The 19,777-nt window shown below is 33.8% G+C and overlaps 2 protein-coding genes across 3 annotated transcripts in view; one reads left to right on the forward strand and one right to left on the reverse strand.

The window, feature by feature from the left end:
* The window catches only part of LOC150104966 (uncharacterized), a 97,644-nt gene that overhangs the window by 53,008 nt on the left and 24,859 nt on the right, over positions 1-19,777 (forward strand). The window lies entirely within an intron of this gene.
* Positions 11,565-11,888, reverse strand: LOC150104967 (general transcription factor II-I repeat domain-containing protein 2-like). Its single transcript, XM_090395095.1, has one exon. It carries the CDS (start codon positions 11,886-11,888, stop codon positions 11,565-11,567), a length of 324 nt encoding a protein of 107 aa, XP_090251221.1.

Genomic DNA, 19,777 nt, shown 5'->3' on the forward strand with positions numbered 1-19,777 from the left:
AAAGTTCCTGGCAAATAAGTCAGCTTGTGCTCTTAGAGAATACAGAGGCAAATGTAAGAAAGCTAAAGACTGTGTAAAATTAGCTGAACAAAAGTCATGGGAAAACTTTGATAAGAACATAGCATATAAATATCAAGAAGGTGGCAAGATATTCTGGAGATTGTTGAAGAAGCTCAGAAAAGGAGGAAAGAGTGCTGCAAAAGGAATTAGGGATGATAAAGGTGACATGAAAAGTGGAGAAAAAGATATCTTTGAAGAATGGAGTAATTACTTCGAAAAATTGCAAATTGAAACAAGGAGTGATGACAGCACAGTAGTAAAAAAACTGATCAAGCATTCAGTCAGGAATACATATCCATATTTGAAGTAGAATAAGCTATCAAAGCCTGAAGTGTAGAAAGGCAGTAGGAGTAGATGATATTCGACCAGAAATTCTCAATTATGGAGGTATAAAAGTCTTATAGTGGCTGCACTGCGTAGTTCAGAAGACGACAGAGGGACAAATTCCAGATGATTGGAGTAGAGCTCTAGTAGTACCCATATATATAAAGGGAAATAAAACCGAATGTATTTAACATATAAAACAGAGGTATTTTTCTACTGAGTATTCCTAGTAAGATATATGCAAGTATACTTGAGAAACAGTTGAGAACGATTGTGGCAGAGAAGCTTGGTGAAGAACAAGCTGGATTCAGGCCAAATAGAGGCTGTCAGGATCAGACGACAAACAGTTGAGAAATCATGAGAATATAACAAAAATCTGTATTTAAGTTTTGTATATCTGGAAAAGGCATATGACAAGGTACCAAGAGAGAGAAGCTATTCAAAATGCTACAGTTATATGGTGTCAATGGGGCATTATATCAAGCAATAATTAGTCTTTATTTGAGTTGTAAGTCAGCAGTTAGAATTGAAGGAAGTACAGGAAGATGGTTTAATGTTAAATCTGGTGTGAGACAAGGATGTACATTATCCCCTCTGTTATTCATTATCTATATATATCACATTATGAAGGAAAGTGGCATTAAACCTGATATCAAAATTGGAGATGTTAATATCAGCTCTTTGCTTTATGCGGATGATGTTATACTTCTAAATAAATCTGCTACAAGTTTAACTATACATAATAAATAACGGAAAAACTCACGTAGAAATATTATTTAATGGTATAATTTTCGCCTGTGTGTCACAGGCATCTTCAGTACAATTAGGCACAAAAATTAAACACTAACTGACAATTCCAAAAAGCGCCACCTAAGTAGCTGGTGTAAGATAACTAAAAAGGTCAATAACTTTCCTAAAAAAAAAAAAAAAAAAAAAAAAAAAAAATTAATACAATAAAAAGTTAGGAAAGATTAGCTGATTTGTAAAGTACTATCTCCCATAAAGGGGATAGACGTAAGCCGTCGGATCTGTTTAAGTTAGGAGAATGAAGTAGAGTTTCACATGCTTCTTTATAAAGGCGTTCCATGAGAAACTGACTTTTGTGAAGAACTCTTGTCTTTCTCCAATGAACTCTATGTCTAGTGAAGATGGCATGTTCTGCAAGTCCAGACTTTTCAGGTTTAAAGTATTCAATATAAGATTGGTGTTCTTCTAGCCGAATGGAGGCAGATCTTCCCGTTTGTCCGAAATAACATAATCCACAAGAGCACGGAATCTGGTAGACACCTGGATGATTAAGATGTGGAAGCTTGTCCTTTGGAGAAGCGAGAAAGGTGGAGATTTTTCTAAACGGTCAAAAGGCAACAAAAATATTCAGTGGTTTTAAAATTTTTGCTATACGTTCACTGATGCCTTGTATATAAGGGATGGTAATGCGCGTTATTTCCTCTGTGTTTGAAGAGGGAGACATATTAAATCTACTCAAAGTTCTTTTAATGAAGCAATTCTTATAGCCATTAGATAGAAAGGAAGAAGTTATATATCGTATTTCTTTCTGTAAAAGATCGTCTGTAGAACAAAAGGAGTGGGCCCGATGAACCAGTGTTTTAATAGTTCCTGCCTTTTGACTGGGATGGTGATGAGATTCTGCATGGATATAATGGCCTGTATGAGTCTTCTTTCTATAAACTGAGAAATGTAGGTTACCATCTGGTTGGCGAAGAATTAGAAGATCTAAAAAGGCTAACTGCTTATTTGATTCTACTTCTAGGGTAAACTTGATCCTAGGATGAAATGCGTTTAGCTTATTGAGAAATTGTTGAAGTTCATCAGAAGAGCCATTCCATACAGCAAAAATGTCATCGACATATCTGAACCAATGAGTAGGTCTGGGAGAAATATTGTCAAAGATACGTTGTTCAAAATGTTCCATAAAGAAATTGGAGATAGCAGGAGAGAGAGGATTACCCATTGCTGTTCCTTCAATTTGTTGATACAACTTATTTTTAAAAGAAAAATAACCAGAATTTATTACAAAATCAAATAAGTTTACAATGTCTGAAGGAAATTTCTGTTGTAGTAATTCAATACTTTCCGAAAGAGGCACATTTGTAAATAAAGAAACAACATCTAAACTGATCATGATATCAGAAACGTCCAAATGAAGATCTGAAATTTTATTTTTGAAATCCAAAGTATTTTTTATATAAGTATCAGTTCTTCTAGTTGAAGAGGAGAGTAAATTAGATAAAAATTTTGAGATTTTGTAAGTTGGGCAACCTATACAATCTACGACTGGTCTTAACGGAATGCCTGGTTTATGAACTTTTGGAAGACCATACAATCTAGGTGGACGACCGAAGAAGGTTTTAAGTTTTTTCTTTTTTGAAATGTAGGTTACCAGATGGTAACCTACATTTCTCAGTTTATAGAAAGAAGACTCATACAGGCCATTATATCCATGCAGAATCTCATCACCATCCCAGTCAAAAGGCAGGAACTATTAAAACACTGGTTCATCGGGCCCACTCCTTTTGTTCTACAGACGATCTTTTACAGAAAGAAATACGATATATAACTTCTTCCTTTCTATCTAATGGCTATAAGAATTGCTTTATTAAAAGAACTTTGAGTAGATTTAATATGTCTCCCTCTTCAAACACAGAGGAAATAACGCGCATTACCATCCCTTATATACAAGGCATCAGTGAACGTATAGCAAAAATTTTAAAACCACTGAATATTTTTGTTGCCTTTCGACCGTTTAGAAAAATCTCCACCTTTCTCGCTTCTCCAAAGGACAAGCTTCCACATCTTAATCATCCAGGTGTCTACCAGATTCCGTGCTCTTGTGGATTATGTTATTTCGGACAAACGGGAAGATCTGCCTCCATTCGGCTAGAAGAACACCAATCTTATATTGAATACTTTAAACCTGAAAAGTCTGGACTTGCAGAACATGCCATCTTCACTAGACACAGAGTTCATTGGAGAAAGACAAGAGTTCTTCACAAAAGTCAGTTTCTCATGGAACGCCTTTATAAAGAAGCATGTGAAACTCTACTTCATTCTCCTAACTTAAACAGATCCGACGGCTTACGTCTATCCCCTTTATGGGAGATAGTACTTTACAAATCAGCTAATCTTTCCTAACTTTTTATTGTATTAATTTTTTTTTTTTTTTTTTTTTTTTTTTTTTTTTTTTTTTAGGAAAGTTATTGACCTTTTTAGTTATCTTACACCAGCTACTTAGGTGGCGCTTTTTGGAATTGTCAGTTAGTGTTTAATTTTTGTGCCTAATTGTACTGAAGATGCCTGTGACACACAGGCGAAAATTATACCATTAAATAATATTTCTACGTGAGTTTTTCCGTTATTTATTATGTATAGTTATGTCTACTCACGGTTTACCTCTTTTAAAACTTACTGCTACAAGTTTGCAAGATTCCCTGACTAAGTTGAATAACTGTTGTAATAGTTATGGTATGAAGATCAACAATAACAAGACAAAGACAATGAAAATAGGCAGAAGCATTGAAAATATCAACTGCATTGTGAATGGAGAACCTATAGAACAAGTAAAACATTTCAGCTACTTAGGCACGATTTTTAGTGAAGATGGTAAATTAAATATGGAAATAGACAAAAGAATCAACAAAGCTGGTATGGTAGGAAGTCATCTGAATAAATTTATATGGAATAAGAGAGAAATTAGCCAAAACACTAAATCAGCTGTATACAAGACGGTGTTTAAACCAATTTTAACTTATGGATCTGAGAGCTGGGTCAGAAGTAAAACACTTGACAAAAGACTAGAGACTGCAGATAATAGAGTCCTGAGAAAGATTAGTGGCATGAACAGATGGCATCAATGGTAATATTATATTAAAAACAAGTATATTAGGAAAGAACTTGACATTGTCAGCATCCAGGAATGTGTTAGCAGAGATAATCTCAGATGGTATGGTCACTTAAACAGAATGGGCGAGGAAAGATTAGCAAAACAAGTGTTCTCTCCCAGGTTGGCAAGAGGAAGACCAAGATATAGGTGGATTGATACAGTAAAAAGTGCCTTAGTAGATAGAAATATAAGATAATGTTGGAGTCTTAACAGGTAGCAGACTGATTTGGAGGAAAATTGTAGATAGGAAGTTAGTAATGATGTAAATTTTTCATGTAGTACTATCATATCCAGTACATCCCTTGAGGGTATATATATATATATATATCAGGAATTTGATGATGATGTACAGCTATGTAGGAGTAATACTTTTTTATTTTTATTTTTTGCAACATTAGAGGGTGCCAAATTAGGACTCTAAACTCTTTGTCTGTTACAATTTTAACTGTTTTTACTTATTCATTGTCACGTGTAAACCGTAACATGTTTTGTGCTCTGAAGATGCTGGTTTGAAATTCAGTGAAATATAAGCCAATTAATAAACATTTTTTTTTATAATTTAGTTTATTTGGAATTATTTCTGAACCAGGATATGGCTGCAATGCAATTCTGGATATAGTTTCTGTGTTCCTCCAGAAAGATACTGGAGTAACCTTTTAAATAAGTTATTAATAATATTCAACACCTATGCTTGGCTATTAGATTGATCAAATTAACAGTTGGATCAATAGGCTGCAAAAAAATATTAATCTTTATAAAGAAGTGTGCTGAATTTTTGAAGATCTAGACCAGGGGTTGGCAACCTTTTCAGACTCGTGGGCCATGTTCAACTTTTATTTTTAATAATCAGGCCGCAAGCGTTTAATTAAGAGAAAATAGTGAACGAAAAAATGCTTAAGTTATCAATTTTTATTATATCAATCTTAAAAAACACAGAAATATTTAAAGCACGAGATAAAGTACAATATACTCGTAATGACGTCTGATATTATATTCTTTCATAACAGCAACACTTTTATGACAAAAAAGACAAAGGGGCTTACCCCCATTTTCAATAAAGAAGTACTTGTTGTTCCATTCATCATTAAACCTTCCTTCATCTGCAATTTTTATCTTCATCTGAAAATTATAGTTGGTGTTATTTGAATTATATTAAAAGATGGACCGGGAAACGCTACTGCAAAAGTGTGCCAAAAATATTGTCATCGGATGAAGTTACTTTTGTTATCCCCACTTGATGATTCACAAGGTCGATTCGTGCCATAGTTGCATGGCGATATCATGAAGTACAGGTATAAAATTATTATAAAATGTATTATTTAAATAATTCAACATACGGGCCACATGCCACGTAAGTATGGTCAACCTTTTATGGGCCGCATGCAGGCCACCGGTTGCCAACCCCTGATCTAGACTGTTTCCCTATGTTCACTCAGTGAAAGATAATGTGAGTAATCTTATAAGTCAGGATCCATACAGTAAATAGTAGGTTTCAAAGAACAGCCCTTCTTGTGATTCTTCAGTAAGCCATAAAAATGAGTTCTCCCAAATAAGTATGTAGGTTTTTTCACCATATTGTCTCCAGCTGATGACTTCATCTAGTACAGTTCAGGTGATTGATTTTTTAGTGGGAATCAGACTGATCTCTTGGAGATCACGTAGGAGAAGGTAATTTTCTGTTGTAATTTTTTTCTGTTACAGCTTTTCCTTTTTTGGCTTTTGAAATAGATGGTTATTCTCTGTTTAAGCAATTAGAGTACAAAATTCAGAAGTTTAGAGGAAATCTAGCTTTAAACAATCCCCAAACCACTTCAAATTGTAGCATTTTGCATTGATCATCTAGGACAGTAGTGGCAAACCTATGGCACGTCAACGATTTACATATGATATCCTTTTATACGCTTATAAATTATTCCACCATTTTTTTTTAATTGTTACAATACATACAAGTTATATTTTGTTTTACAGGAGAGATCAGCTATGAAGACATGAATTTGATTGGTGCAGTATTAACAAAAGATCACGCAACCCAAAGACAAATGGAACCGACAATTTTTGAGTTGAAATGCTAATTCTCTTCAACTGAATTCCATAACATCTGCAATTGTCATAATAACATTCACTATATATTTCTTAGTTTTAAGACATTCACGATGGGGGTGTCATTTATCATTCCGACAGAACTTCTCATTACTGGCAGGTTCAGCTGACACAAAGTTTCAACCCTTGGTTGATATATATTTCTTAGTTTTAAGACATTCACGATGGGGGTGTCATTTATCATTCCGACAGAACTTCTCATTACTGGCAGGTTCAGCTGACACAAAGTTTCAACCCTTGGTTGATATATATTTCTTAGTTTTAAGACATTCACGATGGGGGTGTCATTTATCATTCCGACAGAACTTCTCATTACTGGCAGGTTCAGCTGACACAAAGTTTCAACCCTTGGTTGATTTTTATTGCTGCTTGTTTGTGTTTGAGCTGGAAGGGGAACTCACACAAGCATTATATGGCATGTTTCAATTCTTGGTAGAATTTTATTTGAAGTTAGCCTTTGTGATCTGTCATAATGACATCAAGAATTTCAAATGCAATCAAACAAAAACTTATTTCATGTAATTGAAAAATTGGACAATGGTTTTAGGTAGATACTGTGTTTCTGGTGCAACATATGGTTTTGCTTGCCTATATAGGGTAGTTTCTGTGAGAGGGGTACATATGATTCAATAGTTAGTGCCATTTTTATTCCAGCTGTCTCTAATTGCGCTATTTGTTGAGAAATATATTACACAGACTGCAAAAGCCTCTGTACCTTATTCAGGGATACAATAAAACTATGTTTTTATTGCATCTACAGTATATAATGGCGGTTGGGGAGGATGTGTTGTTTTTTGTGTGGGAGGTATATGTGCAAAACCTTTTAATGTCTTTTTTTTTCGTAAAGTGAAATCAGGGGTGCCAGTTATATGCGAGGGCAAGTTATATTCGACGGTAAGTGTTCGCCGACAAGTTGACATCCTTCTGCTGCTTCCCCTGCTCCACTGACTTCTATGGTGAGTTACAATGCATAAATATTTTTCTCACTACTGTTTTTTTTTTTTTTTTTTCAAACCAACATCATTAAAATCAATTTAATAATAGAATAATCAATTTTATACTGAATAATATTATAAATGTTTGGTGATCAGAATGGGATTTGTCAATGAAACTTATCAGAAGTTAATTTAATTATGTTGGCCTGAGGAAACTAGAATATTGTAGCATTAGTCTTGTGATTGATAACTAATTTAAATGCGTACTTTTATATTTGTCAACATGCTACACCGTATACATTAAGTGTATTAATACTCTTTATGATTATGCCATAATTAATTATTAATACTTATTTACTAAAATAAATAGCCAAAAGGCTTCACATCGGCAATACAAAATTATATAAATTAAGTGGATATTAAATCCAACATTATTTCAAAGCCAACTATAGACGTTTCGCGCGAAATTTGACCAGAGATCTTATGGGAATACACTCGCCGCCATACTACGAGTTGCCCTAGCCGCTAGAGCAACTGGTAGTATGGCGGCGAGTGTATTCCCGTAAGTTTGCTGGTCAAATTTCCCACGAAAATTCTTTAGTTACTGTAGTCGACTTTGAAATAATGTTGGATTTAATATCCACTTAATTTTTATAATATTAATACTTATGTTAGTTTAATGTATGAACTTAAAAAAAAATGGGAACGGTATTTACGAGTTAGTTTGTTGGGACTGAGCTCTCTAATACAGTAAGAATAAATAAAAATACAGTCTTATAGAAAAAGAATTGAGAACAACTGATCCTTCGATTCCCTGACTTTTCCCTTTTCTGAGGGAAAAGTCAGAGAATTGCACGTGCGTTCATTATGCATTTCGCACCGCACATCTGCCAGTAGGCAGAAATAAGCAGCGGCAAGTGCATTATTGTTGCGTATGTGCACTGTTTTGTTTTTGCTACCGTAAATGGGAAGTATAAAGATAATTTAATTTAGGCATATAATAAAATGTTGATTTTTTTAAACTATAAAAAATGCATTTGATTTAAGTTGTGAATTATTTTGTTACAGTTCTACTGAACATGGCTGGAGAAAATAAAAAACGAAAATTATCACAGCAGAGAGTTCCAAAGCTGGTGGACTGAAGAGTATTGCATGATTAATAAAGACAATAAAGCAATATGCGTTTTATGTTCTGGGACAGTTGTGTGCAGAACGTCATAAGTAAAATGGCATTATGAGACAAACCATAAATTGCTCCTTGAGAAAGGCAAGCACGAACAGAAAGAATTTAGTGCTCGAGCAATTAAAAATAGGAATATCCAGTCAACAACCCTAATGAAATTTATCGGCAGTTGTTCAAATATAACTGCTGATAACTTTTTTGCCTCAAAATAATTGCCAAACACGGGAAACCTTTTAGTGATGGGGAATATATAAAAGAAGCATGGTTAAAATGCACACCCGTTCTCTTTGAAGATTTTGAAAACAAGGAAAAAATTATTCAAAGAATAAGAGATATGATTTTGTCTAGAAACACGGTGAAAGATAGAATCATAGAAATGGCTAAAAATATAACTCATCAGCAAAAAACAGATAAAATCTTCTGGTTTAATTTCTCTTTCTCTTGATGAGAGTACTGACATAACTGGATCAGCTCGTTTAGCAATTTTTATTCATTATTGTGTTGGAAATAACATCAAAGAAGAATTGATGAGTTTAACATCATTTAGCAACAACAAAAGGAATAGATATTTGCAACGCAGTTGTAAATGCACTTGCTGAAAGAGAGAGAGATCCCTCCAAAATTGTATCAGTAACTACTGATGGTGCTTGCAGTATGACTGGAGAGGAAAATGGGTTCGTCAATTTATTTACCAAACGTATTGGACATTCAGTTCTGGGTTTTCATTGTATTATACATCAGCAGGTTTTATGCGCAAAGGCTAGTTTCAAGCCACTGGAAGATATTATGAGCATTGTAACAAAATTGGTCAATTTTATATCGACACGTGCTTTAAATAAACGAAAATTTATAGAATTATTAAGTGAGGTAAACTCTGTGTACAGTCGTTTACTTATGTACAACAACGTCCGATGGTTAAGTCGTGGGAAAGTTCTTCAAAGATTTGTTGAGTGTTTAGATGAAGTCAGACTTTTTTTACATAATGAGAAAAATCATTGAATAATATAACCAATTAATGAATGTCAAATTGTTTCCAAAATTAATGTTTTTTGCTGATTTGGGTTTACATTTAAATGAATTAAATGTTAAATTGCAAGGTGTTAACAAGACAATTATTGTCATGTTTGACAATAATTGTCTTGTTAAGAAATGTCACTGAGGACAAAGCATTCGAAGCTAAATTACCAAATTTTAATCGTGACGTTATTTCCAATACCTTCCGATATTTTCCAAATACAAAAAAATTATTCCCAGATCTAGAATCCCATGAAAAAACAGATCAAGTTGACAAAAGATTTTTCTACAGTTATTCAGTCGATAATCAACGAATTTTCTTCAAGATTTACGCAGTTCAGGCAATTTGCAGAGACATCAAAATTTATTTTGCATCCAGACACAACATCAACAGATAAACTCAATTTGGAGATTTTCGAGTGGCTGAATTTGAGAGATATAGAAATGCAACTAATTGATTTTCAATCTAGTTCTATATGGAAACAAAAGTTTGTCGATTTGAGAAATGGCTTGGAAATAATGGAAAATGAATCGATTATTGGGCGCAATTAAAAAGAATGCAGAAGAGGAAATATTGAGAACTTGGAATGCCATTCCTGAAACCTTTTCTTGTTTTAAAAACTAGCGATGGCTATATTATCAATTTTCTCATCTACATATGCTTGTGAGTCGTTATTTTTCAAAATGAATTTTATAAAAGCCAGTTTAAGAAATAGAATGACTGATGAATCTAGTTCCGCATGTGTATTGCTAAAAGTGACAAAATATGAACCTGATATAAAGCATTCAGCATCTAATGTACAACAGCAAAAATCTCATTAATAAATTGATATATTGATAGTAATAAATTAATAATAGGTTGATATTGATTTACATACGACAATGTGTATGTCAAATTATGAGTTCATTTTTATGAAATTCTATGTTAATTTTTAAACTTGTCTCAATAAAATTCTGCAATTAATTAATGTTGATTAATTAATTAGCACTGTATTAATTAGTTGCTGACGTGCCCGGCACGTCAGCAACTTGTAAATTTTTGGCACATGCCGGCATGTCAGCAATTCGATTTGTAAACTTTTGGCACACGGACATAAAAAGGTTCGCCACCGCTGATCTAGGAGATCAAATTCAGCCTTTCCAATGTTGACCATGAAATCCAGGTAAGGAATGTTTAGAAACCACTTGTGGCCCTTAGCAAGAACTTGTCTTAAAATTAAGTGAAATATACAAAAGTAGAGAGATACATGTCAGTATAAGTGCTGTTACCACAATTAAAACTACTGAAACAGGTGAGATATCACTAAATAAGATATTATATTGAAAGAACATTCATCAGGTAAAAGGAATAGCTCCATCATTCCACACTAAACATGAAAATAACTTCTTAAATGGCAGATAGTTTTGAAGCGAGTGATATGGGCAAATTTCAAAATGGGAAATTGAACAGCAAGAAATTTGCAAATGTGGTTCCACAAAATGTCACTAAGGACAAAGTTTTTTACTTCATTAGTGATGGTAACTGACATAAAGAAAGAAAAAAAAAAAATAAATAAAACTGGTTCTAGTTGAAAATCTAAGGGTGTTGTATGCACACCCGACAGAAATTTTGGGAATATTTGGAAATAAGGGCAAAGCTAATAATGGTATGCATAAGCACCTGCTATACTTTTGACATCTAGTCATTACTTACATTCCAACATGAAGTTGAAAGAATGTCTATAATACTACACTAGTGTCCGAAAACTAGAACCAAATTTTTACCTATATATGAAAACATTTTCATGACTACGGCCAAATGTGGACATAAATTTATTGCCAGCATACTAATAAATTATATTGCACAAAAATGTGTTATACATTTTGTATAAATTAAACTGCAGTATGTTTTTGGCAAATGTTACAAATTTCTTGAGGACATAGTTAAGGAATTAATGTACAGTGCTTACAGAAAACTATGCAAAGAGACATTTCAGCATGGAATATGTCCACTCCAAACTGTGATGCATCTCCCACAACATCATATCATGCTTAGCACTAAGCACCTTCAGAGACTTTCTTGGTGTATGATGCAGCAGCAGCATATAATTAAATCACTTGGATCAAGATTGAGACGATTCAGTTCTTTCTTGACAAATGTAATTAACCCTTTTTGCGAGCCAACCATGGCTGGAGCTCCATCTGTTATAAGGCCACTTAACTTTTCAAATGTTAGCTGAAGTTTTTTCATTGATAAAACAAGTCTCTCAAACAAGTTCTCACCTCTTGTAGTGCCATGCATGGCTTCCAGTGACAGCTCCTCTTGCATGTCAAACTCTGCAGTTATCCCATGAACGAAAATGGCCAGTTGAGCAGTATTTGTTATGTCCATTGTTTCAATACAAGCAGAGAGAAACCATTGGAAATCTCCTGCAGAATCCTTCAATGTTTTTTCAGTATCTTGTGCTAAGTCAGTAATCCTATCTGAGATGGTTCTCTGAGACAAACTAACAATCTGAAACAATTTTATTTGTCTGGTGCTAACAACTCTGCCACAGCCACCATGTACTCTTTCACAAACTCTCCCTCTACATGAGGCCTCAGCTTCTTTGCAGTTAGCTCGCTCACTACATGACTCGTCTGAATAATGTTGTCTCTGTCACAACGAGGCCTAGTGAAAGCAGCTTGTGATTCCAAACTCTGCTGAAGAGCATTGATTTTATCCAGATGCATTTGTCCTCCCAATTCATTGGGTTTAGAAGTAATGACGCTCCAGATTGGCTTTTTTCATTACTTGTGATGCATCGTCACAAACTAGACACACAGGTTTGCCTTTGACTTCAACAAAAAAATAATCATGAAGGGGATACAAATCCTTTGATGTTTATCTGCCAGTAAACAAAACTCTAAGAACTAGGACTAAGAGCTATGAGTTTCATACTGAAAAACTATTGGCAAATCCAAGTGTAAGTAACCACTTGGTAGTACAACACCAAAGCAACTCGTATCAAAGGTGAAGCAAGCTCCCTCACTATCCTTGATATTTTCTCATAATGTAAAAACACAGCCCCTAGGGGATGTAATACTGTAATTACATTATGAGGAGAGGTGACTACCCAGACCGGTTTCAACCTTTTTTGAGGTCTTATCAGTGAGTAGATAGACCTGGAAGATAACAAGGTTTAAGTGAAAAGAACTTGCATACCTTCACTATACGAATGCCATAAAGGTGTGCCTGTATATTATAACATAGAATAAAAGCCAAAAGGCTAAATTGCTTATCCTTTGATACGAGTTGCCTTGGTGTTGTACTACCAAGTGGTTACTTACACTTGGATTTGCTGATAGTTTTTTAGTATGAAACTCATAGATCTTAGTCCTAGTTCTTAGAGTTTCGTTTACTGGCAGATAAACATCAAAGGATTTGTATCCCCCTTCATTATTATTAAGGTTGGCAGAAAAATAGCCTTTTGGCTTTTATTCTAAAATAATCATTTGTCTATTTCTCTTGGAAAGATCGACACTCTGCATCAACTTTTCTTTTCTTTATAGTCGCCATTTGTACGATGTCACACCACTTTAGTTTTAATAACTATCCGATGTGATTATTTTGCTTTGATCGTTGTTCTAATCCTGCATCTTGGAGTTGGAGCATATCCAACGTTCGTACAATTGACTCTCGTCAGCTGCCACAGAAGCTGACAAGAAGCATGTATGTCTGTCCTGTCATGTACTCATATGTGTCGTGTCTATCCGTAATGGACATTCCTTGCTTGTCCCTCAAAATTTACGTCATTATTATGATTCACTTAATATAAATTTATGTTGCTATGAAAAAAGCTCCTAGATTTATTGAATTTCAAGGCCCCTGCGGCCTTGAAATTCAATAAATGGGCCAGACTTTCCCCACCCCTGATCTAGATGGTGTATTTGAGATATTACAAGACATCCAAGTTTGCATCTTTATTCCTTCACAAATAGAGTTTCCTTCAGATACATTCGCTTACCTCAATCTTTTGCATTTTATCCTGTGAAGTGCTACCATGTGGCCTCTTTGCGCATGATTAGAAAATCTGAATGTGTACCCTCTTTCTACCTGAAATCATCAGTTATATAAACTGCCACAATCAGCACAAGCTGATTTGTTTGAATTTGCAATTGTAATCTTCAGAAGTAGTGTTCATCCTTAGGTTTTGAACACCAGTATGGAAATAAACAGATTATTCACATTTAGATAACTTAATCTGTAATGGTAGAATTTTTATAATGTGTCAAAATCATCTTTATTACAACTACAAAATGGAACAGCATAATACACAGCTAACAGAAAAGTGCTATAATACCTGTAGTAAGGTAACAAAACTCTTAGCCAATTGAAAATAAATAAAGACAATAATTAAATCACTATGTTTTCAATCTGCTAACCATTCCTATCTTTCATAATGGAGATAAACACAAATTATAAGATCTATTGAGGTTTGGACAGTGAAGTAATATTTGTCAAGTTCCTTATAAAGATGTTCCTTACAGAATCTCCTTTTCCAGAGTACTCTCTGCTTAAAGATGGCATGTTGAATAAGGCCTGATTGTTCAGGTTCAAAATACTTGATATAAGCTTTGTTCCCCATGAAGGGCAAAGGCAGATTTTGATTGGCCAAAATAAAACAAACCACAAAAGTAAAGGAATTTGGAATGCTGGAAAATTAAGTGGAGAAAGTTTGTCTTTAAGTGAAGAGAGAAAGGTGGAGATTCATCTGGCAGGATGAGATAAATGTTGAAAGGCTTCAAAATATTTGCAATACATTCAGATATTATTTTAATATAAGGCAGTGGAATTATGAGTAATTTCTATTTTGAACAGAAGTGGCAGGAATTCTGTAGTTGTTGAAAGCTTTGTTAATAAATGCTTCACTGAAACCAGTTGCCATGATGTAATTCGTTATATGGTAAGTAGAACATAAAGCATGAACACAATGTGTTAATGTCTGAATAGTCACAATTTTTTTTTACTAGGGTGATGGTGCAACTCTGCGTGAATATTAACTGCTTATTAAGAATTGTCTACATGTTAGCATAAGAAAAGTATATTTAATATACCGCCAGATATTTCAGTTTGAAAATAACAAACTATCATCAGTGGCTCGATAAACTGCCAGATATTTCAAACTGAAATATCTGGCAGTATATTAAATATACTTTTCTTGTTCTAATGTGTACATAATTCTTAATTTCATGTGTCACAAGTTTCTCTCAAAAGTAGATTAACTGCCTATGAGAATTTTCTTCTGAAACAATGAGAATTATAGACTACTGTTCAGTTGACAATGAATAGCAGATCCAGAAAGGCTAAATGGTTTGCTTTTTTTTTTAAACTGAATAGTATTCTGTATTGTACTGTATTTTGGATATGCAATATCTAAATCAGAACCATCCCAAGTTGCAAAGATGTCATTGACCTATCTCTATCAAAGCATAAATTTGGGAGAAATATCATTGAGGAGACGTTATTTGAAGTGCTCCATAAAGTAAGTTAGTATGTGTGGAAGAAAGATGACTTCTCATCACTGTACCTTCAGTTTGAAACAGTTTGTTTTGAAAGGTAAAATATCCAGAGCGAATAACAATCAAACAGCTTAACAATATCAGAAGGATACTGCTTGAGTAATTTGATGGTACTATTGTTTCTCCTGTAATGTGGATATGTTCCTAAAAATCACTGCATTATAGAATTTTGAGCAAAAATAGCAGGGCTAATGGGATAAATAGGGTTACGGACAGAACTGAAAACCTATACAGTCTCAGAGTAATACTGTATACACACACACACACACACAAAATGCTGCTTCTTCTCTCTTCCATCATCTATGTGGATGATGATGAGGTCAAATGAACTCTTTCCACTTCTGTCTGTCCTGGGAGAGCCTGAACAATTCTGTCCAGTTTGGTGTTGCTTATGGTTTGGTTTTCAGGTCCTCTTATTTTGTCTATCCATCTAATTCTGGGCCATCCTTTGGATCTTTTACCTTCCATCATTGTATTCAGGGCTTTAGATGGTAGTCTTTCTGTTCCCATTCTGATCACATGGCCAAACCATCGCAGTCTTCTTTCTTGGATTTTGTCTATTATTGTTATTTCTTGTTTTAGTCGTTTCCTTATGTCTTCGTTTCTTAGTCGATCCAGCAGAGATACTCCAAGTAATCTTCTTAGCCAACCCATTTCAGTAACTAATAATCTTTTCTCTTCAGCCTTTTTAAAATTCCAGCATTCACTTCCATAGAGGAGTATTGGGAGGACCATTGTTTCATAGATTCTTACTTTTATTTGTTTGATGTCCATATTTTGACTTCCATATTTTATTAAGTTGTCCAAAAGTTTGGGATGCTTGACTGATTCATCTGTTTATATCTTTTATAATTTCACCATTGTACTCAATGACTTCTCCAAGGTAGGTGAAGTTTTCTACCTGCTCTAGATTCTTACTATTAATTTCACTTTTCAGATTGGTGCTTCTTTTTCCTATTTGCATAATTTTTGTTTTGTCTATATTTATGTTTAATCCAGATTTTAACATATATGTAAACATATATACTTATATATATATATATATATATACTCCTCCTTCATTTTATCAGATATTTACTGTAGATTTTCTTTTGTGCTTGCAAGTAATGCAATGTTGTCTGCAAATTTTAAATGTGTCACATTTTTCCCATATATTTTGATTCCGGAGTCTTCATTGTTTAAGGCCTTATTGGTTGCTTCTTCCAGTGGAAGATTGAACAGGTCTGGTGACGGATTGCATCCCTGTCTTACTCTGCTCTCTATGTGGAACCAGTTGGTTAAGGTGTTCTCCATTCTTACTGCACTTTCAGATTTCTCATACAGATTCTTTATTATTCTTATGGTTTTGTTGGGAATTCCAAATTCTTCTATAGTTTTCCATAGTTCTCTTCTATGGATTGAATCAAATGCCTGACGAAAGTCTATGAAATTTATGTAGCAACTTTGGTTGTACTCTAGTGTCTTTTCTATTAGCTGTCTTAAGGTGAATAGTTGATCAATTGTGCTTCGCCCTGGTCTGAAACCGGCTTGTTCTTCTCCTAGTGCCAGTTCTATATATGGCTTAATTTGTTTTTGGAGTACTTTCGTAAAATCCTTACTTGGAATACTGAGGAGGCTAATGCCTCTGTAATTATTGCATTCTGTTTTACACAAAATGCTACTACAGATTTAAACATCTTTATTTACTAATAAACACGGTGCTACAGTAAATATCATATTGTTATATTTGAAGCTTGATTGCTCCAACTATGTTATTTCCCATTTTTTTTTATGGAAGTTTTTTCACTTGGCTATGCTACTAATTATATATTGGGTTTTATCCTTTATTCAAGTGTAAGCAAACAAAGTTTGCACCTGAAGTACTTTCAGGACTGGGGGCAACTCATGGTAAAGGTGGTATAAGTTCTCATCACTTGCCTTAGTATCTCCCATAATGCAAAGCACATCTCCTTACGGACATGTATAATGCTATGCATTAATACATAGCTCTGGCTCCCACTGATGAGTGGGAGCCAGACCTTTGGGTAATGGAGAAGTCATATTTACCTATACGAATTGCCAAAGGGTGTCACACCTTATTATTAAAATTGTCTAATAATAAAGAGATAAGTTTATGGAAGTTTTTTCACTTGGCTATGCTACTAATTATATATTGGGTTTTATCAAAGTATAAAACCCAATATATAATTAGTATGTTATTCCCCACCTATATCCAACCTATATATTAAAGTCAGTTGTGGAATAAGATGATGTATTATATATAATTTTATTTTTGTTGTTAGAATGTTTCAGATTTGTATCTGTGATGGTGCATTGACTTCAAGATCAGCATGTCATGTTTATCCAAAGAATGAAGTATAAAAAAAATTAAACCATTTACTGTAAACATATAAGTATATACAATAGATACAAATTCTGTATATTAAGTAATTCACTTTAAAGAGATCTGATATTCCTTGTAGAATTAAAAGTAGCAGATTAATTTATAACTTCTTAATACATACAAATAATTAAATGGCCATTCTAGAATTACTCTATATGAGCTCAAAGAAAACTCTTTCATTCTCTGTTCCTCACAGTTAAATTCAAATCTTAAGAATTACATCAAGCACTCTACAAAACAAACTGAACAAGACATTCAGATAAAAGTTCTGTAGTTTCACTTGACCATAATTGGAACTTCATATGCAATGTTTAATCCTTCAGGTCCTTCTTTATTGTTCCAATCATTCATTCAGTTTTATCCCTCAAATTCTTTAGAATACGATAAAGTTAAATGATCTCGCTTGACCAGTATACTTGCATGTCTTCTAGTTTCCTTAATTTATCTTTCCTTCATTTTGCAGAAGTATGCATGAAAAAATAATCACTCAGACAACAGAGCACATTTATGTGCAATTCCAAATGTGCATTTCCAATAAAGGGAACTTTACTACAGATTCCATCTTGCTTCTTGGAATATATATCACTTGCTTTTCATTAAGCACAAAATATTCTCACTAATCTACGTAAGTCTTCATATGTTACACTGTCCTTCAGTTAACGTCACAGTTCTTGCTTCAAAAGAAGATTCTTTTTCACCCCGACAACGCACCTGCAACACACTCTTCTGCAATTGTGACCACAATATTTTTCAATTTACGCTACGAACTCCTTTTGCAACCCCCCCACCACCACCACACACACACACACACTCTCTCCAGGTTTGGCTCCCTCGGATTACTATCTGTTATCAAACATGAAAAAATGGCTGGCAGGAAAGAGATTTTTATTAAACAATGAGATGATTGCCGAAACAACTGCCTATTTTGAAGAGTTGGACAAATCATACTATATGGACGGGATCAAAAAACTCGAGCATCGTTGGACTAAGTGCATAGCCGTCAAAGGAGACTAAGTTGAAAAATAAAAAATGTTTGTGCCAAAAAAATTATGTTTTCTTCACTTTTGCACAGACTTATCAAACAACCCTCGTATATGTATATAAAGCTGATTATAATATCAGAAGAGTGCAAATGAAGATCACAAATTTTGTTTCTTAAGTCCAAAGTGTTCTTAATATGAATAGACAACCAATACAATCAACAAAAGGCCTTAAAGGATAAATACAAAGGGTTTGTGGATGTTGGGAACATCATATACCCTTGGGAGAGATGTGTATTAAAGGTCTTAATATTTTTTTTTCTTTAAATCATTATCATTTCAACCAGAGACATTGTCAGTGAGATTAAAGATTATTAATATAGCTACCAGTGGGGTATCAGAAGAGAGAGAGGCCAGTAAGTAGAACTGTCATGGAGCATTTATGATCTTCCTGTGATATTCTTTATCTTGTACAACTACTGTTTTGTCTTTGTATGCTTTGGTGATGATCAGATTGTTTTCTTTAAAGATTTAAGTGCTTTCACTTCTGAAAATGAAAGATGAGGAGGTGATATAGCTTTGAAAAGAATTTTAGCACTCTCAAAATGAATTCTCCAGCATTCTTGGAAGGAAACAGATTGTAAGCCTCTGTCTATAGAATGAAAAAGACCATCAGTGACAAGTTCTTAGAAGGAACAGCAAACTCATGACCTTTTAAATAATACTAAAATTTCATCTTGAGTAAAAGGTTGACTAGATATATTAATGACTAATTTATCAAAGTTGCTGCTAAAATTGGAAGCTGGAGTCCTAGAATGGCTGATGAGTAATTCAGACTTCCGTTTTCCATCTGATATTGTTTGATTTTGTTGTTTTCACTCTGGATATTTCCCCATTCAACATAAATTGTACCAACAAATTGAAGACACAGTGATGGGAAATCCTTTCTCCCACACTTGCTAATTACTTTATGGAACATTTCAAACAGTGTCTCCCCAATAATAATTCTCTCAGACTCTATTTGGTATAGATATATCGATGACATTTTTGCAATTTGGAGTCATCTCCTGATTTTTTAAACTGTATTTATCTAAAATACATACAGTTCATTTAAAAAAAAGAAAAAAAAACTTTTTTTTTTTTTTTTTTTTTGAATCTGCTAATTCTCATCGTTTTGAGGAAAAAATTCATACAGGTCATTATATTCATTCTGAATCACCCTAGATTAAAAAAAAATAAATGGGAATATTAATATTGTACCTCATGCTTTATATTCTACAGATAACTTACTACACAAAGATTTGCATTACAGTGAAGTGAACCTTACATTTTGCAACATTAAATTGACAATTGTTA

The sequence above is a fragment of the Typopeltis vanoorti genome, chromosome 7 (assembly GCF_054136105.1).
Source record: "Typopeltis vanoorti isolate ZY-2024b chromosome 7, IOZ_Tvanoo_1.0, whole genome shotgun sequence".
NCBI lineage: Eukaryota > Metazoa > Arthropoda > Arachnida > Uropygi > Thelyphonidae > Typopeltis > Typopeltis vanoorti.